We start from the raw sequence: 16543 nt of genomic DNA on the forward strand, positions 1-16543 counted from the left end.
GGGGGGGGGGGGTGGGGGGTAAACCGGCGCTTTCGGGGTCCCCCATCAACGCGCCCGTGTGAACCTAAATCAGAGAAATGCGTGCCTCTCCGCTTAACGCCGTGGCTCCGCGGTTAGCCCCTCATCACCGCGCACCACCGCGGCCGGGACAGGCCAGGGAAAGGACCGGCATACCCCCCCACACACCCCACATACACTCACGCAAGCACTCATGCAAACACACACACACACGCACACACACACACACACCTTTTGCATAGTGTGGCTACCATCATTAGCAGTTGGGCACGCAGGCTATGCACGCATAAAAAAAAAGGCTCTTTTTTTTCCCAGGATGCATTGCAGTCACTGAATGAACTCCTAACAGCCCTCCCAGGGGTCCGCGGTGCAAGGCCGACGCAGTCTTAATTACGCGCCTTTTTGCCTCCATTCCACACACCTGCCCGTTCCCACACCGTCAGGACAGGGGGGGGAAAAAAAGTCAATATTTCATGTCATTTTTGTCTATGAAACAAAACCTCCTAATGAACAAATAATTGGTCAGTGTAAGCAGTTTGGGTCCCCAAAGCGAACGTTTTTAATTTATTTTATAACGGTTCTGATGTCAGCAGGTTTAATTAAAATTCATTAAAGGTTTTTTTTTAATGGAAACCAACTGATAACTCAGGGAATGGCGTGTAAATCTCACGGCTCTCTCTGTGTGTCGCTGGAAGCCACACCGCCAGAGTCACATAAAGAGAGCTTTCCCCAATTACCTCCCTATCTCATGTCATTGGTTTTGTCTTCCTTAATTAGAGTACAGCCGCATGCGGCTTCCTTCACAGCCTTCATTAGGAATCATGGCTCTGCTTGAAGCGCTGTGTGTGTGCTACGGTGCTGCTGTGGTTAGCCGCAGTGGGAATTGCCCTGGCGGTTGCATGTTAGCGGTGGTCGCAGCGGCGTTTGCGGTCGTGTTAGCGGCGGCCGTGTTGCTGGTTGTAGCGGCTGTGGCGGTCATGTTTGCGGTGGTCGCAGCGGCGTTTGCGGTCGTGTTAGCGGCGGTGGCGGTCATGTTAGCGGTGATCGTAGCGATGATTGCGGTCGTGTTAGCGGCGGCCGTGTTGCTGGTTGTAGCGGCTGTGGCGGTCATGTTAACGGTGGTCGCAGCGGCGTTTGCGGTCGTGTTAGCGGTGATCGTAGCGATGATTGCGGTCGTGTTAGCGGCGGCCGTGTTGCTGGTTGTAGCGGCTGCGGCGGTCATTTTAGCGGTGGTTGCAGCGGCGATTGTGGTCCTGTTAGCGGCGGCCGTGTTGCTGGTTGTCGCAGTCGTAGCAGTCATGTGGGTGGTGGTCCTCAGACCACTGCATATGTGTCCTTTAATAGTGTCGTGTTTTTAGCTAATGTTCTGGTAACATTATTTGTGTTTACATAACTACATTTAGACCTTGGGGCGTGGAAATGTCCTCTTACCTCCTGTGACTAATTGGATGTCTCTCCCCGGCCCTACAAAACAAAAACAAAAAGCATGGATCACTAATCTGATATGACTGTTTTGTGACCCTCCATCAACTTTGCCATGAAACATGGAGGACAGAAGTACTCTAGCATTTTCAACATTGTAACAGAATATCGTGTGTCTTATAATGTTATAGCATTTTTAGCAGGTAGGTTCTGCCACGCATCAGTCTGGGGCAGCTCTGCAGTTCAGTGTCCCTCCACCCCCCCTGCAGTGAGGATGCCAATAAGGACTGGGGGGGTGGGGGAACACACATTATGGGGTTTCTTTTCCTAATCTTAAGGGGTGTGTGGTCACCACTGGGTAGTTAAGGGTTTTAAGGCGGGGGACATCTGATTAACTTGTTGTAACATTTTGATATTGCGACAGTTGGCACCTTGTGTCATATGAGAGCAGGTCCCCCTATCCCGTTCTCTAAGCAGGGGAACTGTTGCCTTTAACATTTTGTCACTGCTACTTATAGGTTTTTCTTCCAAAAACTCCCGTCAGTGCTAATCGACTGATTTATGGGTAGCTTTGATTTATGCTTCCGCCTTGTCCCAGTCTAGTGTTTATCTCAATAACACGAACACGAACACGAACCATACCCTGCCACAAAATTATGATGGACCGTCTGCTATTACAGCATTATGTGGTTTGATTGTATGGCTGCTCTATGCTTTCTCAACGGCAGCCATGTTATAGTTGCCAGCCGGTCGGTGAGTCAGGTAATAAGAGGCAAGTCGCTAATTGAAGACGGGGCTTTTTGTGTCAGGCCTTTTTGTGTTGTGTACATTTTTTACATTTACATTTTATTCATTTGGCAGACACTTTTATCCAAAGCGACTTACATAGGTTACAGTTCTTTACAATGTTATCCATTTATACAGCTGGATATTTACTGAGGCAATTGTGGGTTAAGTACCTTGCCCAAGGGTACAGCAGCAGTGTCCCAGCGGGGATCGAACCGGCAACCTTTCGGTTACGAGTCCTGCTCCTTAACCACTATGCTACACTGCCGCCCTACGTCTGCCGTGTACGTCTGGAGCCTAAAAGCATATTTATTGTGTCAGAAATCTGAGACGGACACGTCTTGGTTTTGTTGCGCTGGGAAAGTTTGTTCTGAGTCAGAGACCAGATTGAAGCTCTCCTGCGTGTGTATGACATATGTCTAAGTAATGACTCACTGCAGAGATCTGCTTTCACTCACGCTGATAATTAATAATATCAATGAATTGTGTTGTTTTGCACTGGGGCCCTCTGGCTCTCTGTTATTAATGAAGAGTGAAATTTAATTTTTCGTTTTTTTTTTCACCGAACCGCGGGCATCATTTGGCAGCCTGACAGCCAAACAGTCAAAAAGTTGGAATGCTCGATTTCATCCCCGATGTAGCGCTCCGGTCGTGGCCAATCGGACGAGTCCTCTCGGCGCGGTTCTTCGTACCTAGGCCCGTGTATTCCGACTCAGTCGGATGGGAGCGGCCACTCCACAGTGAAGAGGCTGATGGACCTCTGGAGTGGTTAACCGCTCCGAAGCTTTAGTCTCTCAAAGTGATTTAGTGGAAGTAGCCGCTTATTGATTTCAAAGCTCCCGAGGGTTGCGTTGTCACGGTGAGAGAGAGAGGTACGTGAACGACGTGAACGCCCACCATGTCACCGCGTCAAAGGAAACGGACAAACGCTAACGCGCCGTTTGCCCCCCCCACGCCGCCACGCTAAACGTGACTACGGCCCTCGAGAGGGCACGGGCTCCCCCCGCAATACCACAGTGGACAGACGCCATTCTTATCCCCCGAGAAACGGACGTGAGAACGATGCCGCGGTTTAACTGGAGTTGGGGGAGGGAGGAGGGAGGGATCGCGGTGTGCTTAAAATGTACAGCATCCAGTCAGTGCTTTTGGCATCTGTTTCAAAACTCCAGAATATTCCGCCCAGGAAATGAATATATGCAGTGCCTAATGTGTTTGACTCAGAAGCAGAGGCTCTTAATTTGCCTTTTTAAATGGATTTTTTTTTTTTTTTTTTGTCACCTCACTTTTCCCATCAGCCTTTCCCTCCGCCTGGCACAAAACGTAACATATTTTAGGCTCACGTCCCATCGCTGTATAAGTTTAATTGAAAACGTCAGACTAAAGCCGGCCCCTGTTGAATCTTTGATGAGCTTAATTGCGGACAAAGACGAACATAGGGCTGTTAAAGAGAGGTATGTCAGTCTGAAGCGTGGAAGGGTTTGGCTGGTCCGAAAGGCCTGAAGGACCGCTCTCTTGAAGAAAACCAAGGCGAGCCTTATTGGTATTGATTAGATTTGATCGGAGATTGAATGTAATAAGTAACGATTCCCAGTGAAGGCGTTTAGTTGGACATACCAAGGCCATGCTGAAATACTGGCTTGTTGAAGGCTCGTAAACGTTTAATATGCCCTGTCGAAGGCCTCCCTTGAAGCCTTGTGGTGTCAGCTCTAGAAGGGTCGTTTTGTGTGGCGTGGGGAGGGCCTGGGGGTGGTAGAGAGGATCGTGCGATGATGTATCCTGTCCTCCTCAAAACCTGTATGGGAACCAGTGGGAGTTTCATTGTAACCGCTCCTGTGATGTCAAGCAACACATCAGCACACAAAACAATTTGGCACGGATTACATCTCGTTAATTAACTGAGGAAAGCAATGTGCTAACGGAGGCTGACCCTGAAGATAGCATATCGCTGTGACAGAGCCTAAACCTGAGGATAGCGTAGGGCTAATGGAGGCTAACCCTGAGGATAGCAATGGGCTAACGGAGGCTAACCCTGAGAATAGTACAGGACTAATGGAGGCTGACCCTGAAGATAGCATATCGCTGTGACAGAGCCTAAACCTGAGGATAGCGTAGGGCTAATGGAGGCTAACCCTGAGAATAGCACAGGACTAACGGAGGCTAACCCTGAGAATAGCACAGGACTAACGGAGGCTGTCCCTGAGGATATCATATAAATAGTGGAGGCTCACCCTGAGGACAGTGTAGTGCTGACCGAAGCTAATCCTCTAACAGCTAGCTCGTACCTGGCCAACTATATGTGGCTTTTTGCTTGTGTTGTGCTCTGCCTCACTTTGCTTTGGATAAAAGCGTCTGCCAATTGAATAAATGTAAATGTAATGTGAATGTAACCCTAAGGATAGCGTAGCGCTGACCGAGGCTAACCCTGAGGTTGGCATTAGCGCTGACGCGGTGGCTCTCTCTCCCCCGCAGGTGGAGGTGGAGGTGGAGAGCATGGACAAGGCCGGGAACTTCATCGGCTGGCTCCACATCGACGGCGTGAACCTCTCGGCGGCGCTGGTGGAGCACGCCCTCTCCAAGGTGCACTTCACGGCCGAGCGCAGCCCCTACTACAAGACGCTGCTGTCGGGAGAGGAGGCCGCCCGCCAGAGGAAAGAGAAGGTAAGGGGAGGGGCTCGGTGATCTCGCGGTCACCCGCCGCTGTTAGAAACGCCACCCCGCCTCTGCGTTAGGCGACGGGGAGGAGCGCGGTCGGAGCTAGCGAGGGCGGCGAGAATCCACAGAGCCCGCTGACCACTCTGCTCTCCAGCGCACACAGTCTATTCTCCGTAGTTGACCGTCTCCCACGGGGGTGACCGCATCCTGACCACACCTTAACCGTGACCACGTTTGTTGTGATTTTGTGACCATCACCAGTTATACCAGCAAGTCCCACATTTTCATGACCGTCAAAATTATTTTGGGTGATCTTCAACACACAAGGCCCCTCAGAGAAACGGCACAGAAGCAAATAGCTTTATAGAAACCCAGATACAATTCACAAGTTTTTTTTTATTATTTTTTTATTTCCTCAACCAGCTTGAAACTTTTTCCAGCTCCTGGTGGCTTGTTAATGACTCGCTGTGGGAGCGAAACTAGGCTTCTAACTAAGACATGCACTGTAAATGACAGAAATTGTAAAAATAGTTCTTGTGTTTTCCTTTGATAATCTATAATATTTCGGAGTAGGTCAAGCGTAGATTGGTTCTGACAGTTTCTTCCATATCCCACATCTTGAGTGCAATACTGCCATTCACTTGTGAACTGTACTTTTGAAGATGTAAGCTGTTATTCAGTGGAAGAGGAAAATGGGCAGGGATTGTTTTTTTTAAAAAAAAATCTCCTCACTGAAAGAGGTCATTACTCTTTAAGGTTTCACGGGGGTTTAAGAATGAAAACACATATATATGCTAATGTTTGTTTCTGCTGTACTTGCAGTAAGTCTGTTTTGAGGGCAAACTGTGTTGTTTTTAAGAGGCGGCGAAAACCCAGGGATATGTTTTGGCTGTACATGCTAGGGCTTTCCAAGCCTGCTGTGCTGTGTGGGCCGGTGAAACGTTGGCGGGAGTGGGTGTGCGGTTGGAACAGCGCGTCCAACCAAATATTTTCCCAGAGGTTCCTGCTCATGTGTTTGTTGACTTTTGCAGAAAACAACAAATTAGCTAAAGCTAGTTTGAGATGGTTGGGAAATTGTAATTGTTAGGTAATCTGCGTTGGTAGCAGGTAGTGCCTTTCAAGTACCGTCCTTCAGGCTTATGTGTCTTTCTGAAGAGCCTCTTTGTAAAAGTTTCCTCTGCCACAGTGTTGCCAGCTATTTCTTACTGGAGTAAGTAGAGGGTAGGGGCCTGCCTTTTAACCACCAGAATAAAGATCGGTTCTGATATGTCTGAGTTGCAAAAAGCCTCTGCGTAAACACGTATCTCCTGAAAAGAGATACGCCCAAGTCGGCACTTTCTCAACTCTGTGTGTCTTCAGAGAGAGAGGCAGGAAGAAACTTTTCACTGTAGCGGTGAAAGTCCTTTTTTTTTTTTTTTTTTTAAATCCGGCTTCTGATTGGCTGTCTCGGCCAGCATCTCAGACCCCCTGACAGCGGCGCCGATCCGAGGTGAAGTGCGATGACGAGTGGCCGTTCCCTCGGCGGGAGCTCCCCGCTCGCGGGCCCGCTCAGGTGTCACTACGCCTTTGGCTCTCCGGTGCTCCTGCTCGGTCACGCTGAAGGAAGGTCCTGGGCCTCTTCCCCCCCCGTCCCGGGAGCCGGCGAGCGCGCAAACCCGGCCTGCTTCAGCCTGAGCTGCGTCAACCGGAGGTCCTTTCCGTTTTTCACACGGCTGGTTCTCTCGGTCGACCTCTCCGCCACATCCAGGGCTGCTTGTATAGCTTATGCTTTATGCGTCACTCTGTCAGACGTTTAACAAAGCCTTTTAGTGCCCTCTTCAAAGGCGCAATGGCTGCGCAGGTAGATTTGATCCTGCAACCCTCTGGTCCGGTCCCTAAACTACTCCCCCAACGTCCGGGGTGGCTCGTGTAGCTTATGCTTTATGCATCACGCTGTTGGACGTTTAACAAGGTCTTTCAGCGCCTTCCTCAAAGGCCTAATGGCTGTGTACGTGGACTAGAACCCGCAATCCTCCGGTCCGGTCCCCAGACCAGCCCACCGCTGCACGTTATTCTGGAAGCCATGCTGAGAGCAGTACGCCGGTACGAGTGGTATTGAGAGCCATACGTCTCTCTTTCGTCACCGTCGCTGCCACTTCGATGGGACTCTTCCAGAAAAATGCTAGCGATTAGCTTTAAAAACGCATTCCAGAGGGCTGGTCGGACCAATTTGTTGACATGCGAACACATCAGTCTACATAAACGTCGGACCAATAACCCCCTCCTCGACATACAAAAAAGAGCGATGTCTAGAGGAGGGGGACGGGCGGTCATCAGTTTTCGGCGAGAGGCATTAATACGGCCGCCCCGGTGTTGCAGGGAAGGGTTAGCGGAGGCATTACCGCCTGAAGAAGAGACACCAATCTCAATCTGGTGGGGGAGCGCATCTGTCTACTCGAGGCTGCTGAAAGTACCTCCGTCAAAGGGGCCTGCCACGGCTGATTTGATTGATCGAGCTCCCCCCCAGACTTCGAGAAGCAAGGTCCTCCCCCCTCGTTTTTGCCAGGTTTGGGCGCCACCGGAACCGCGACGGCCAGCTGCTCCAGCACGCTGTTCCTGTTCCCGAAGGCGGAGCCCAGGGGAGTTCTGCCGGGACAGACGTCTTGCGGGCGAATCGCTGGGGAGTCTGCGGGCAGTTATTTTCTTTTTCCTCAGTAGCGGGAGGTTCTCGACAGGGATTCCTGCAAATGGGGAATTCACACGCCCGCAGCGACTTCTTGGCCGTGTCGAGAAAAGTTTGCTGATGGAATTTTGTGGATAGGAGCAGGGTCGCCCTCTCTTCCTGCCCTGTTGGGGAGGGCACTGTCCTGGAATGGGGGGGCGCTCGGCTGGTCCCCTCCGTGATATTGTCCTCAGTCTTTTCGAGAAAGAGCCACAGAAATTCAAGGCCTAATGCAGCCGTTGAGTTCTGAGTGAAAATCCCTGAGCTGTTTTCCACAGAGTAAGTAAGGAGGTAGAAATGGACCTGTACGCTGAGATGGTGTGGCGGGGATTGGTTGAGTAGGCGGAAGGCAGTTCCCATATCTGACTCGTGGAAGGCCACAGGGGCTGTGGACATAATTAACTCATGGGGGCCTCTGCCAAGAATCTCTCTTTCTCTCCTGCCCTTTCTATTTGTCCCCTTTCTCTCGTTCTCTCCCTTTCGCCTCCCCCTTTTCTCACCCCGTCTCTGTCCCCCTTTCTCTACCCTTTCCATCTCTTTTCCCTCCCTCTGTCTTTCTCTCTTTCTCCCTGTCTCCCCCCCATTTCTCTTACTCTCTCTCCTTCTTCCTCCCTATATCTTTCTGTATATCCCCCATCTCTCTCCCTCTCTCTCTTCTTTCTGTCTCCCCCTTCTCTCTCTCTCCCTCTCTTCTTCTCCTTCTCTGTCTTTCCTTCTCTTCCTTTCTCTCTCTGCCCACCTCTCTCTCTCTCTTCCCCCCCCCCCCTTTCCCTTTCTTCACCCCCCCCCCCCTTCTCTCTCTCTCCCCGCCCCTCCCGCCGCTCTGACAGCCCCCTTGGCGGTGGATGCTGGTGCAGGCGCTAGCTGCACCGTCAGGCTTTCCATTAAGAGCGCTTTTAAGGCGATATAGTGGACTCTGTGGGGTTTAGAAGCCTCCTCATTAAAGCTAGCTGAGGGGGGGGGGGGCTGCGCCCCCTGCTCGTTCCGGCTGTTCTGCTTACCTCGGCAGCGGCCCAGCCCGGCCCGGTCGGCTCAGCCGGCCTCTCCGGGTTACCTCTTACGTGCGCGTTTACATGGAGCTTTAGCATCGCCTCAACATGTCAGCAGCCCCGTGATGCATCTGCTCGGAGGGACATTAAATCTGCCACTCGCTGCATTGTTTTTAGTTGCTGTAGTGTATTTTCCTCTCAAAAGCACCCCCAAGCCTTATCCCAGTCGCTTGATTTTATTTTCCTTTATTTCTGTGTCAACGGTAACTTGTTGTTGTCAAAACCTTTAACGTTTTGCTGGATTCCTGTTCGTCTTTCCTCTTTAACGTATAACAAAACAAAGCCAGCTGCCTCAAAAGTATCTCTCCTCCTTGTTTGCTCTGCTCCCATTAGCTAATATGAAGAGGGTGAGCAGTTTTTCAAAGGTGCCCGAACAGCTACACCGCTGCTAATTGCCGCTACCGGCCCACCTGCTACGAGCATGCCGCTAACTGCTACAGGCCACTTTAAGGGCCACAATCTTCTGTTTTAGATTCTGTCAGCTCAAGCAGTAAAAGCATTGGCTAACTAGAGGGGTCTGCGTGCTTCTGCTCAGTATGCGGCTTTTGCGTTTACGGCGGACGTCCTTCCGCAACTAAAGCAGGTTGAATCCGAGTCCTCTCCCCCCTCAGCACCGCGTCAGACAGCCTCTCGCGTCCGGGGGGTTTTTTGTGTGACACTCGGCTCTGGTTTGCAGCTACTCCCTGTAAAACACAGCCCCGCGGAGCGGAGCGGAGCTGCTTCACGGCGCCAGACTCCACAGTTTGAGCGCGGTGTACCGTCGCGTGAAATCATCCACAGCGGAGACGTGATGTGAATCGCCTCCCCATCAGGCCCCTGCTGAGACTCCCAGCCGCAGTGTGAAGCCTCTGCTTTTCCCACTCTGGCTGAGCGAGAATCTGTTTTCTTCTCTTTTAATAATAACAATTTTATTATTATTATTATTATTATTATTATTATTATAACATTTATTCATTTGGCAGGCGCTTTTATGCGACGCATCTTACAAGTGAGGCAGACTAAACATAAGCAAAGAGGCATATAAGGAGCCAACAATATTAGAAGCACTGAATGACCAAGTTTCAGTAGTTGGCCAGGCAAGGTACAAGCTAGCTAGTGGAGATTTATAATAACAATAATAAAAATTCTTCTTCTTTTTATTATTATTGCTGTTCCTGTGGCGGGAAGTCTTATTTTGAAGATGATGTCTGTGATTTCTTTGGGCGCATTTTATTCCTCTCTTGGTACCTGGCGCGCACGCACACAAGGAAGCAATGATGGAAAGCCTTAATTTATTCACAGTGATTACCAAACATAAGGTCGTCGTTCTCGTTAAGGACCGCGACCTTTTAGAGTGAGGGCTTAAATTTGCCACCTTAAGAGGCAGGCCGTCGTGCTTTACAGGATATTGCCTGTTGGGGGGAGAGAGAGAGAGAGAGAGAGAGAGAGAGAGAGAGAGAGAGAGAGAGAGAGAACCCACCCTGATAATTGGAAAAGACTAATTATGATGATACAAATCAAGAGGAACCCTCAAAAGAGCAGGCGATTTTCTGTTGAGCAAGGGCTTTCTAATCTAATTAAAGAGCTATATTGAAGATTAATGCCACGGTGGAGCACGGTAACGGCGTGCGAGGGGGGCCCCCCGAAACAAGGACGGGGGTCCCTTGTAGACATCGGCGCTCCTGTGATCTTGGTGATCCCGGCGCAGCTGGGTTCGCCTCTTGAAGGGTCTCGGCGGGGGCCCCGCTCGTCAGCGCCTGCTCCTCGCCGCTCCCTCGGATTAATTCTGGATTCCCTTTTTAACGGGCTTAAGTCATTACGCCCAACGAAGCTGCAGACTTCCTCTCAGCCGCCATTGCGGGTTTTACCCATCCGTACGCGGTCTGTTTGGGCTGGCGGACGCCCCCGAATGAGCCCGGTCTGCCACCCCCCCCCCCTCATCACACATGCACACAAGTGGTTTTAGTCCCCTCTTCCTACAGGAGCCCAAATGGCCAAAAAAGAGATGGAAATGCATCAGTGAGAGGTGACTGAATGTCGTTCAGTTATGGGAAGCATACCAAGCTGATGATTAATTCCTTGCTTCCGGGGAAGGAGAACGGGCTTCTCTCTAAATAGCCCGCCTCCCCCCCCCCCTCCTCTTTCGGGTGGTCATTAAAACATAACCGCTTCTGAGCAGGGGATGTTGCGTGATTGGATTATCCAACCAGGAGACCCCGTTTCTGTGGACCCTCCTCCACGCTTTTATTGTCTGGGAAATACAAGTGCGCGGCGTTGGGGACGGGGAAAGCGGTTTTTGTCACCCGGTTTGTGGCAACCTTCGTTGCCGAGACCCAGCTTGTGGGGGGGGGGGGCGCAGGTTCTCGGGACGTTTTCACGGCTACCCCCTTCCCACGGGCATGTGTCATGCGAGCGAAACGCGACAGGCGGAACACAAGGGCTTCGACGTCTCGAGATCACAGGTCTCAGCTCGGCGCGGTGCGCTGCGGCGCCCAGCACGCCTGACACATGCGGCGGATACCTTTGTGCTCCAGACGCCTGGCATATTTCACCCGTTCAGAACCCTCCCTTAATTCCATGGGGCTCCTTTGTTTTTTACAACGCGAAACATGGACTAAAAACCGTCGGTTATTTTTGAAATCCTCCGAGGGGCCCTGTTGCGAGTATGTTTGCGAGGCCTTATCTAACCCGAACCATTTGGTCCACCCCTTTTATATATTTATATCATTAATCCAATTTGTTTTCCTGTTGTTTAGATGTGTTTTCTGCACTGGGTCTGTTTCAGTCTCTTGGAGAGGAATGATTATTTCCAATAGAAAGTCTTGTTTGGATTACTTGGTTGGCAGCCGCGCGGCCTATTTGCATTTTTTTGTGGACTGGAGCAGGAGTTTGTTTTATGCGGGATCTTTTTTATGTGATATCGGCAGGAAGTTTGCCAGAAGTGTTTCGCCTGTTCAGAGAAGAAATGGGCCGGACTGTGTGAGTGTGTCAGCGGCAGGCTTCTTGTTTTGATACTTCTTGCTGGAAAAAGGAGCTGGACGCTTTGAGGTTTATTGGATGTTTTCACCTTGAGGAGGGAGGGGCAGGTAGAACAGGCTGGTGTTGTGCTGTGTAAAGGTGTGTGCGTGCGTGCATGTGTGTATATGTGTGCATGTGTGTATATGTGAGTGCGTGTGTGTGCATGTGTGTATATGTGTGTGTTTTTTTTTTTTTTTGTTTTGAACGGATCTCGACCCATGTGAACCCCGAATTCCCTTCCTCGATTGGCCACCGCCTGGACAAAGCCCCAGGTCACAGTCACCATCCTCCCGGGGGTAAAGACATCCCTAACACCTCTCCCAAAGAGCGCACCTTCACGCCACATCCACCTCCTGATTCGGAGACCGTTGACACCTCTGAGCCGGCGCCGGGGGCCATCAGTCACGCGGCCTCCCCCTCGTCCGTCAGTTGCTACGCGACGGACGGCCGGGCGAGCAGGGGCCGCCTCGGCGGTCACGCGCTCGCGAGTCCGAGCCCCGCGCCCCAGCTCTCCTAACGCCCGCATCGATCCCCCGGCCTGATCGATCAGTCCTTTGATACAGAGCTGCTCAGGTATTAAATCGCTGGGTTTTACTAGGCGCTCCCCTTTGTTTGATATCACAGATAGCCCGGCCCTCCTCTCCCCTCACTATCTTCTCTCTCTCTCTCTCTCTCTCTCTCTCTCTCTCTCTCTCCCTCTACACCTCTCTCTCTCTCTCTGCTCGTTCTCACTTTTCTCCGTCGTCTTTTTCTCTCCCTCCCTTCCTCGCCGGCTCGTCCTTGAAGAGCACAATGGCAGGCTCTTTCACCTGTGCGGCGGGATGACCTTTCAGACACCTCCACGGTAATTCAAAAGTGAGCCCGTTCTCCCTCAGGGCGGCGGCTAATAACACTCCATCGCGCTCCTAGCACATCAGTTCATTCACCAAGTAGATAGCCGCGAATGCTTTTCTTCCTCTGGGCTGGAGGCACTGAGGACAAAATGGGATCTTAGCCACAAAGAATTCTGGGATTTAGCATGATTTCCTGTCGTAGAATGCGGTGTCACGTGCGCGTGGCGTTGGCGCGGCGGCCGCGTCCGCATCGTACCCTCGACTCGGGGGCGACTCCTCAATCATCGCAAGCTGAAAGGCCGATCTCAAGACCCGGTGAGATTGGCTGTCAGGAGCGACCCAATTTGCACGCGTAACTGACGGTTTATTTCATAAGAAGCCCTCGCGCGCGTCGTGAATAGGAGCCTGATAACTTGCCTGAAAAGAACGTCGGGGCAGCGTGCGCAAGACCCGGCAGCGCGCCGCGGCTCACGCGGACCCCCGTTGGCCGGGGGTCACGTGAATGCGAGCCGATTGGCCGAGAGCTCCACAGCCGTCCAATTACAATCCCCCCCCCCCTGTTTGTCCTCATGGCACAAGCGCCGTGATTGCGACCGTGTTGCCGTGCGCCGCCAGCCTCCGAATCTCACGGCAACATGTCTGAATGGGAAATTAAAAGCCTTGGCAGTAGATGGCTTGTTTTTAGCAAGGCTCCAATTAGTCCTATTGCTTCGTAAACGTCAGTCGTCCTCCCCTTTCCCTCCCCCGATGTGCACCGTCAGCAAACAGCACACCTGGCTACCCCCACCGTGCTGAGCGTAGATCAAGCTAATTGGAATTTAGGGGGAAAAAAAGTTTACAACCCACTGTCTACACTCTAAAGTCTGGGGGACAAATTTTGTCACTTCTCTTCGTGTGGAATAAATAGCCAGCAGGTTTTTACAAATGAATTTCCAGTCTTTTTTGTGATTGCAAGCAGATGAATGTTACTGTTAGCACCGCTGCCTTCTGAGTAATGCGTAAGTGTGCAACCTTGACATGTGTGTCCGTGCTGTACTCAGAGTTTTGTGTTACATTACATGCATTTAGCGGACGGTCTTAGCCAGAGCGACTTCCAGCACAAGTGTATCCATCCAAGTTAAATGAGCAACAGTGTCAGACCAGGCTAACAACAGTCCCAGACCAGTGAGTGTGAACATAACACCATTCAAGCCCTAACACAAGTTAACTGGTGCTAGTCTGAAACTAGACAGCCGAGAAAATTAAGGGAAATCAACTACCTATGCTACCATGTATCTCAGTGTCACTAAATGTATTATCATCACAATACTACACATTGTGGCTCTTCTGGTATTTTGTACAGTGCGGCCACTGGTCAGTAAAGCCACAACTCAGTAGCCTCTTCTGCCCGTTTTCCAAATTCTGGCATCGACTAACGTTAGCGGGATGCGATTGACTAAAGAGGGGGCCGGTGTCCGCACCGCGGTGTCCGTAATCTGGAAATGGACTTCCACCCCGCTGAGCGCTCGGTGAGGAAAAAGGATCTGGGCGAAGGAAAACCGGACCACGCAGGCTTGGAGCCAGAGCACAACTGAGTCACATGTCGCCCGACACAAAGCAGTCACAACACAAACGCCGATCGATACAGATTTTCCCTTGAACAAGCGCGCGTGCAGAAACATCACCATGGCGATTATAAAAAAAAAAGGGAAAAAAAACTCCCCGGCGTTTAAGTGGATTCTTTCAGAGGGACGTCATTTATAGACCTTTGTGGCGGAATAATGGGGAATTTGAGTCATTCTGCTGTAGCTTTCAGGTTCCAATCTGCCCGTATGAAAAGCATATTCTCACCTTGGCGAATTATCATTTTTTTGTGGCTTAACCTTGGCTTTTATTTGGCTTTCGGGAGGCTCCGGGAGGGGCAATATTCTCTTCGAAATTGCGCTGGCCACGGTGAATAAATGAGTCTGGGCCAACCCGGGCGGCGGATGATTATATATTTTCATTACGCCAATTCCTGCTTCACCTGCTCCGCGTCGGTCCCCCTCCGAGCCCTTAATGGGGGCCAGGAATGTCAGACGGGAAGAAGCGGAGATGACAATGTAATTCGGACAAAGGGATATCCAATTAGACACGGCCGTGTATCCAGGAGGAGAGGGGATCTGTAACTGTGGAAAGGGGGGGACGGCGAGAACGGGGTCCAGAGGTAATTTAGCGAAAGGATCGATGTGTGCCCCCGCCCCCCCCCCCCCAAAATCCCAAGTGGACCGTCAGGGGACGGGACGGGTCTGGCCCCGTCACCCTGGGCCACCTGTGAGGTGACCTGTGTTCATCTTTAAGCTGCAGCGGTGTCGTGTATGGAGTGGCAGTGTAGCATAGTGGTAAAGAGCAGGACTCGTAACCAAAAGGTTGCCGGTTCAATTCCCTGCTGGGGCACTGCTGTTGTACCCTTGAGCAAGGCAAGACCCCAGAATTGCCTCAGTAAATACCCAGCTGTATAAATGGATTACATGTAAAAAAAACTGTAACAGGTGTAAGTCTCTCTGGATAAGAGTGCCTGCCAATAATGTAATGAAAGGTAATGTCCCCAGAGCATCTTTCAGCTGCAGCATCGTCATGTAGTGCCAGTGTAGCATAGTGGTTACGGAGCAGGACTCATGACCAAAAGGTTGCCGGTTCGATTCCCCACTGGAGCACTGCCTTGTACCCTTGGTATAAGGTAGGTACTTCACCCCAAATTGCCCTAATAAATATCCAGCTGTATAAATGGATAACGTTATAACTGATGTAAGTCGCTCTGGGTAAGAGCATCTGCTAAATGCCAATAACGTAATGTAATGTTCTGACTGGTTCCTTCGATCTGTGGCTCTGTCACAGAAACCTCCCCAGCCTCCAGTCAGCGAAATGGTGGCGGACAAACCAAGCGGCTCAACCACTCACGCGCCGCCACCTCACTCTCTCATTGGGCTCTGGCTGATGTGGGCGTGGCTTGAACCCATTGACCTTGTCAAAAGGACAGGCCCATTTCCTTGACAGGAAACCCCCAAAGCTCACTGATACCTTACTGTAAGACTGAGGGCTGGTATTGATATTTCATCGCGCATCGCCCTATTTCTTTAATGCTAATGTGCTAGTGTGGCTTAGCAGAGCTAACAGTCTCTCTGAGCATTACATAAAACCTATGCAGTTGCGCTTACTTCTGTTTGTTTGAACGCACCAGCCGTACTCAAGTGTTCTAGTGTATTTTTTTCATTCAGGTGGAAAATGTAAGGTGCCCATTTGAAAACACATGCACCGCATGCACTTTTAAACAGGCCAGGCTCGGAAACCGGGGCCGGAAGAACACGGAAAAGCTCTTCGTCGGGGGCTCCATTACGCTCGCATGTAGTACTGCCATCCTCATCCTCATCTCAAATTAAGCGTGGGGGTGCTGTTACCGCGACGCTTTCCGAGGGGATGTAAAGTAAAGCTTACATAAATAACAGGGGGTGAAATTCGACCGCGGAGGGGGGGGGGGGAGGGGCGGGAGAGGGTTCCCTCACACGTGAATAATGCAGGATCGCTGTCGTGTGTAGGTACGTAGGGCTCTCTCTCTCTCTGCGTTCCCTCCCGGTCCTCGTGAGGATTTCCGGCTGCTTAAATTTGTTGAACCCCTCTCTGGTCAAACGTGCAGTGTCATTCATAACGGGTCTGCATCTTAGTTACCACCTTTTTGCACAGAAGCTTTGGTCCCACTGTAGTGCTGTACATTAAATCAGTGTATTTGAGGGGGGGTTTGGTTCCTGTTTGAAACCAGATCCGTAGCCAAAGTGAAGATATTCAGTTTTTCCAGCTGTATGACTGTTCTTCTGCGGTTCTTTTTTATTCTACACGTTAAGTCATTGTTCATAATTACATAAAGTGACTATGTTCAGCACGTAATTTTCATGAATGAAGGAATGTATGTGTCTTTTGAAGGTAGGGAATAGAAGTCGGTCTGTTTGGTGATGGAGTTCATTAAATTCCTGTATATATTCTTTGCCTTGTGTGTGTGTGTGTGTGTGTGTGTGTGTGTGTGTGTGCGCGCGCGCGTGAGATCCCGTAATTGTCTGATATGAAGGTAGTCA

At 50.9% G+C, this 16543-nt stretch overlaps 1 protein-coding gene across 1 annotated transcript in view; it reads left to right on the forward strand.

The window, feature by feature from the left end:
- snd1 (staphylococcal nuclease and tudor domain containing 1) overlaps positions 1–16543 on the forward strand; it is a 243008-nt gene that overhangs the window by 161246 nt on the left and 65219 nt on the right. Inside the window, exon 17 of the mRNA XM_036520195.1 lies at positions 4696–4884. Within this exon, the coding sequence (XP_036376088.1) occupies positions 4696–4884 (189 nt within the window). The remainder of the gene's footprint in view (positions 1–4695; positions 4885–16543) is intronic.

Source organism: Megalops cyprinoides, chromosome 25 (assembly GCF_013368585.1).
Source record: "Megalops cyprinoides isolate fMegCyp1 chromosome 25, fMegCyp1.pri, whole genome shotgun sequence".
NCBI classification, from domain to species: Eukaryota; Metazoa; Chordata; class Actinopteri; order Elopiformes; family Megalopidae; genus Megalops; species Megalops cyprinoides.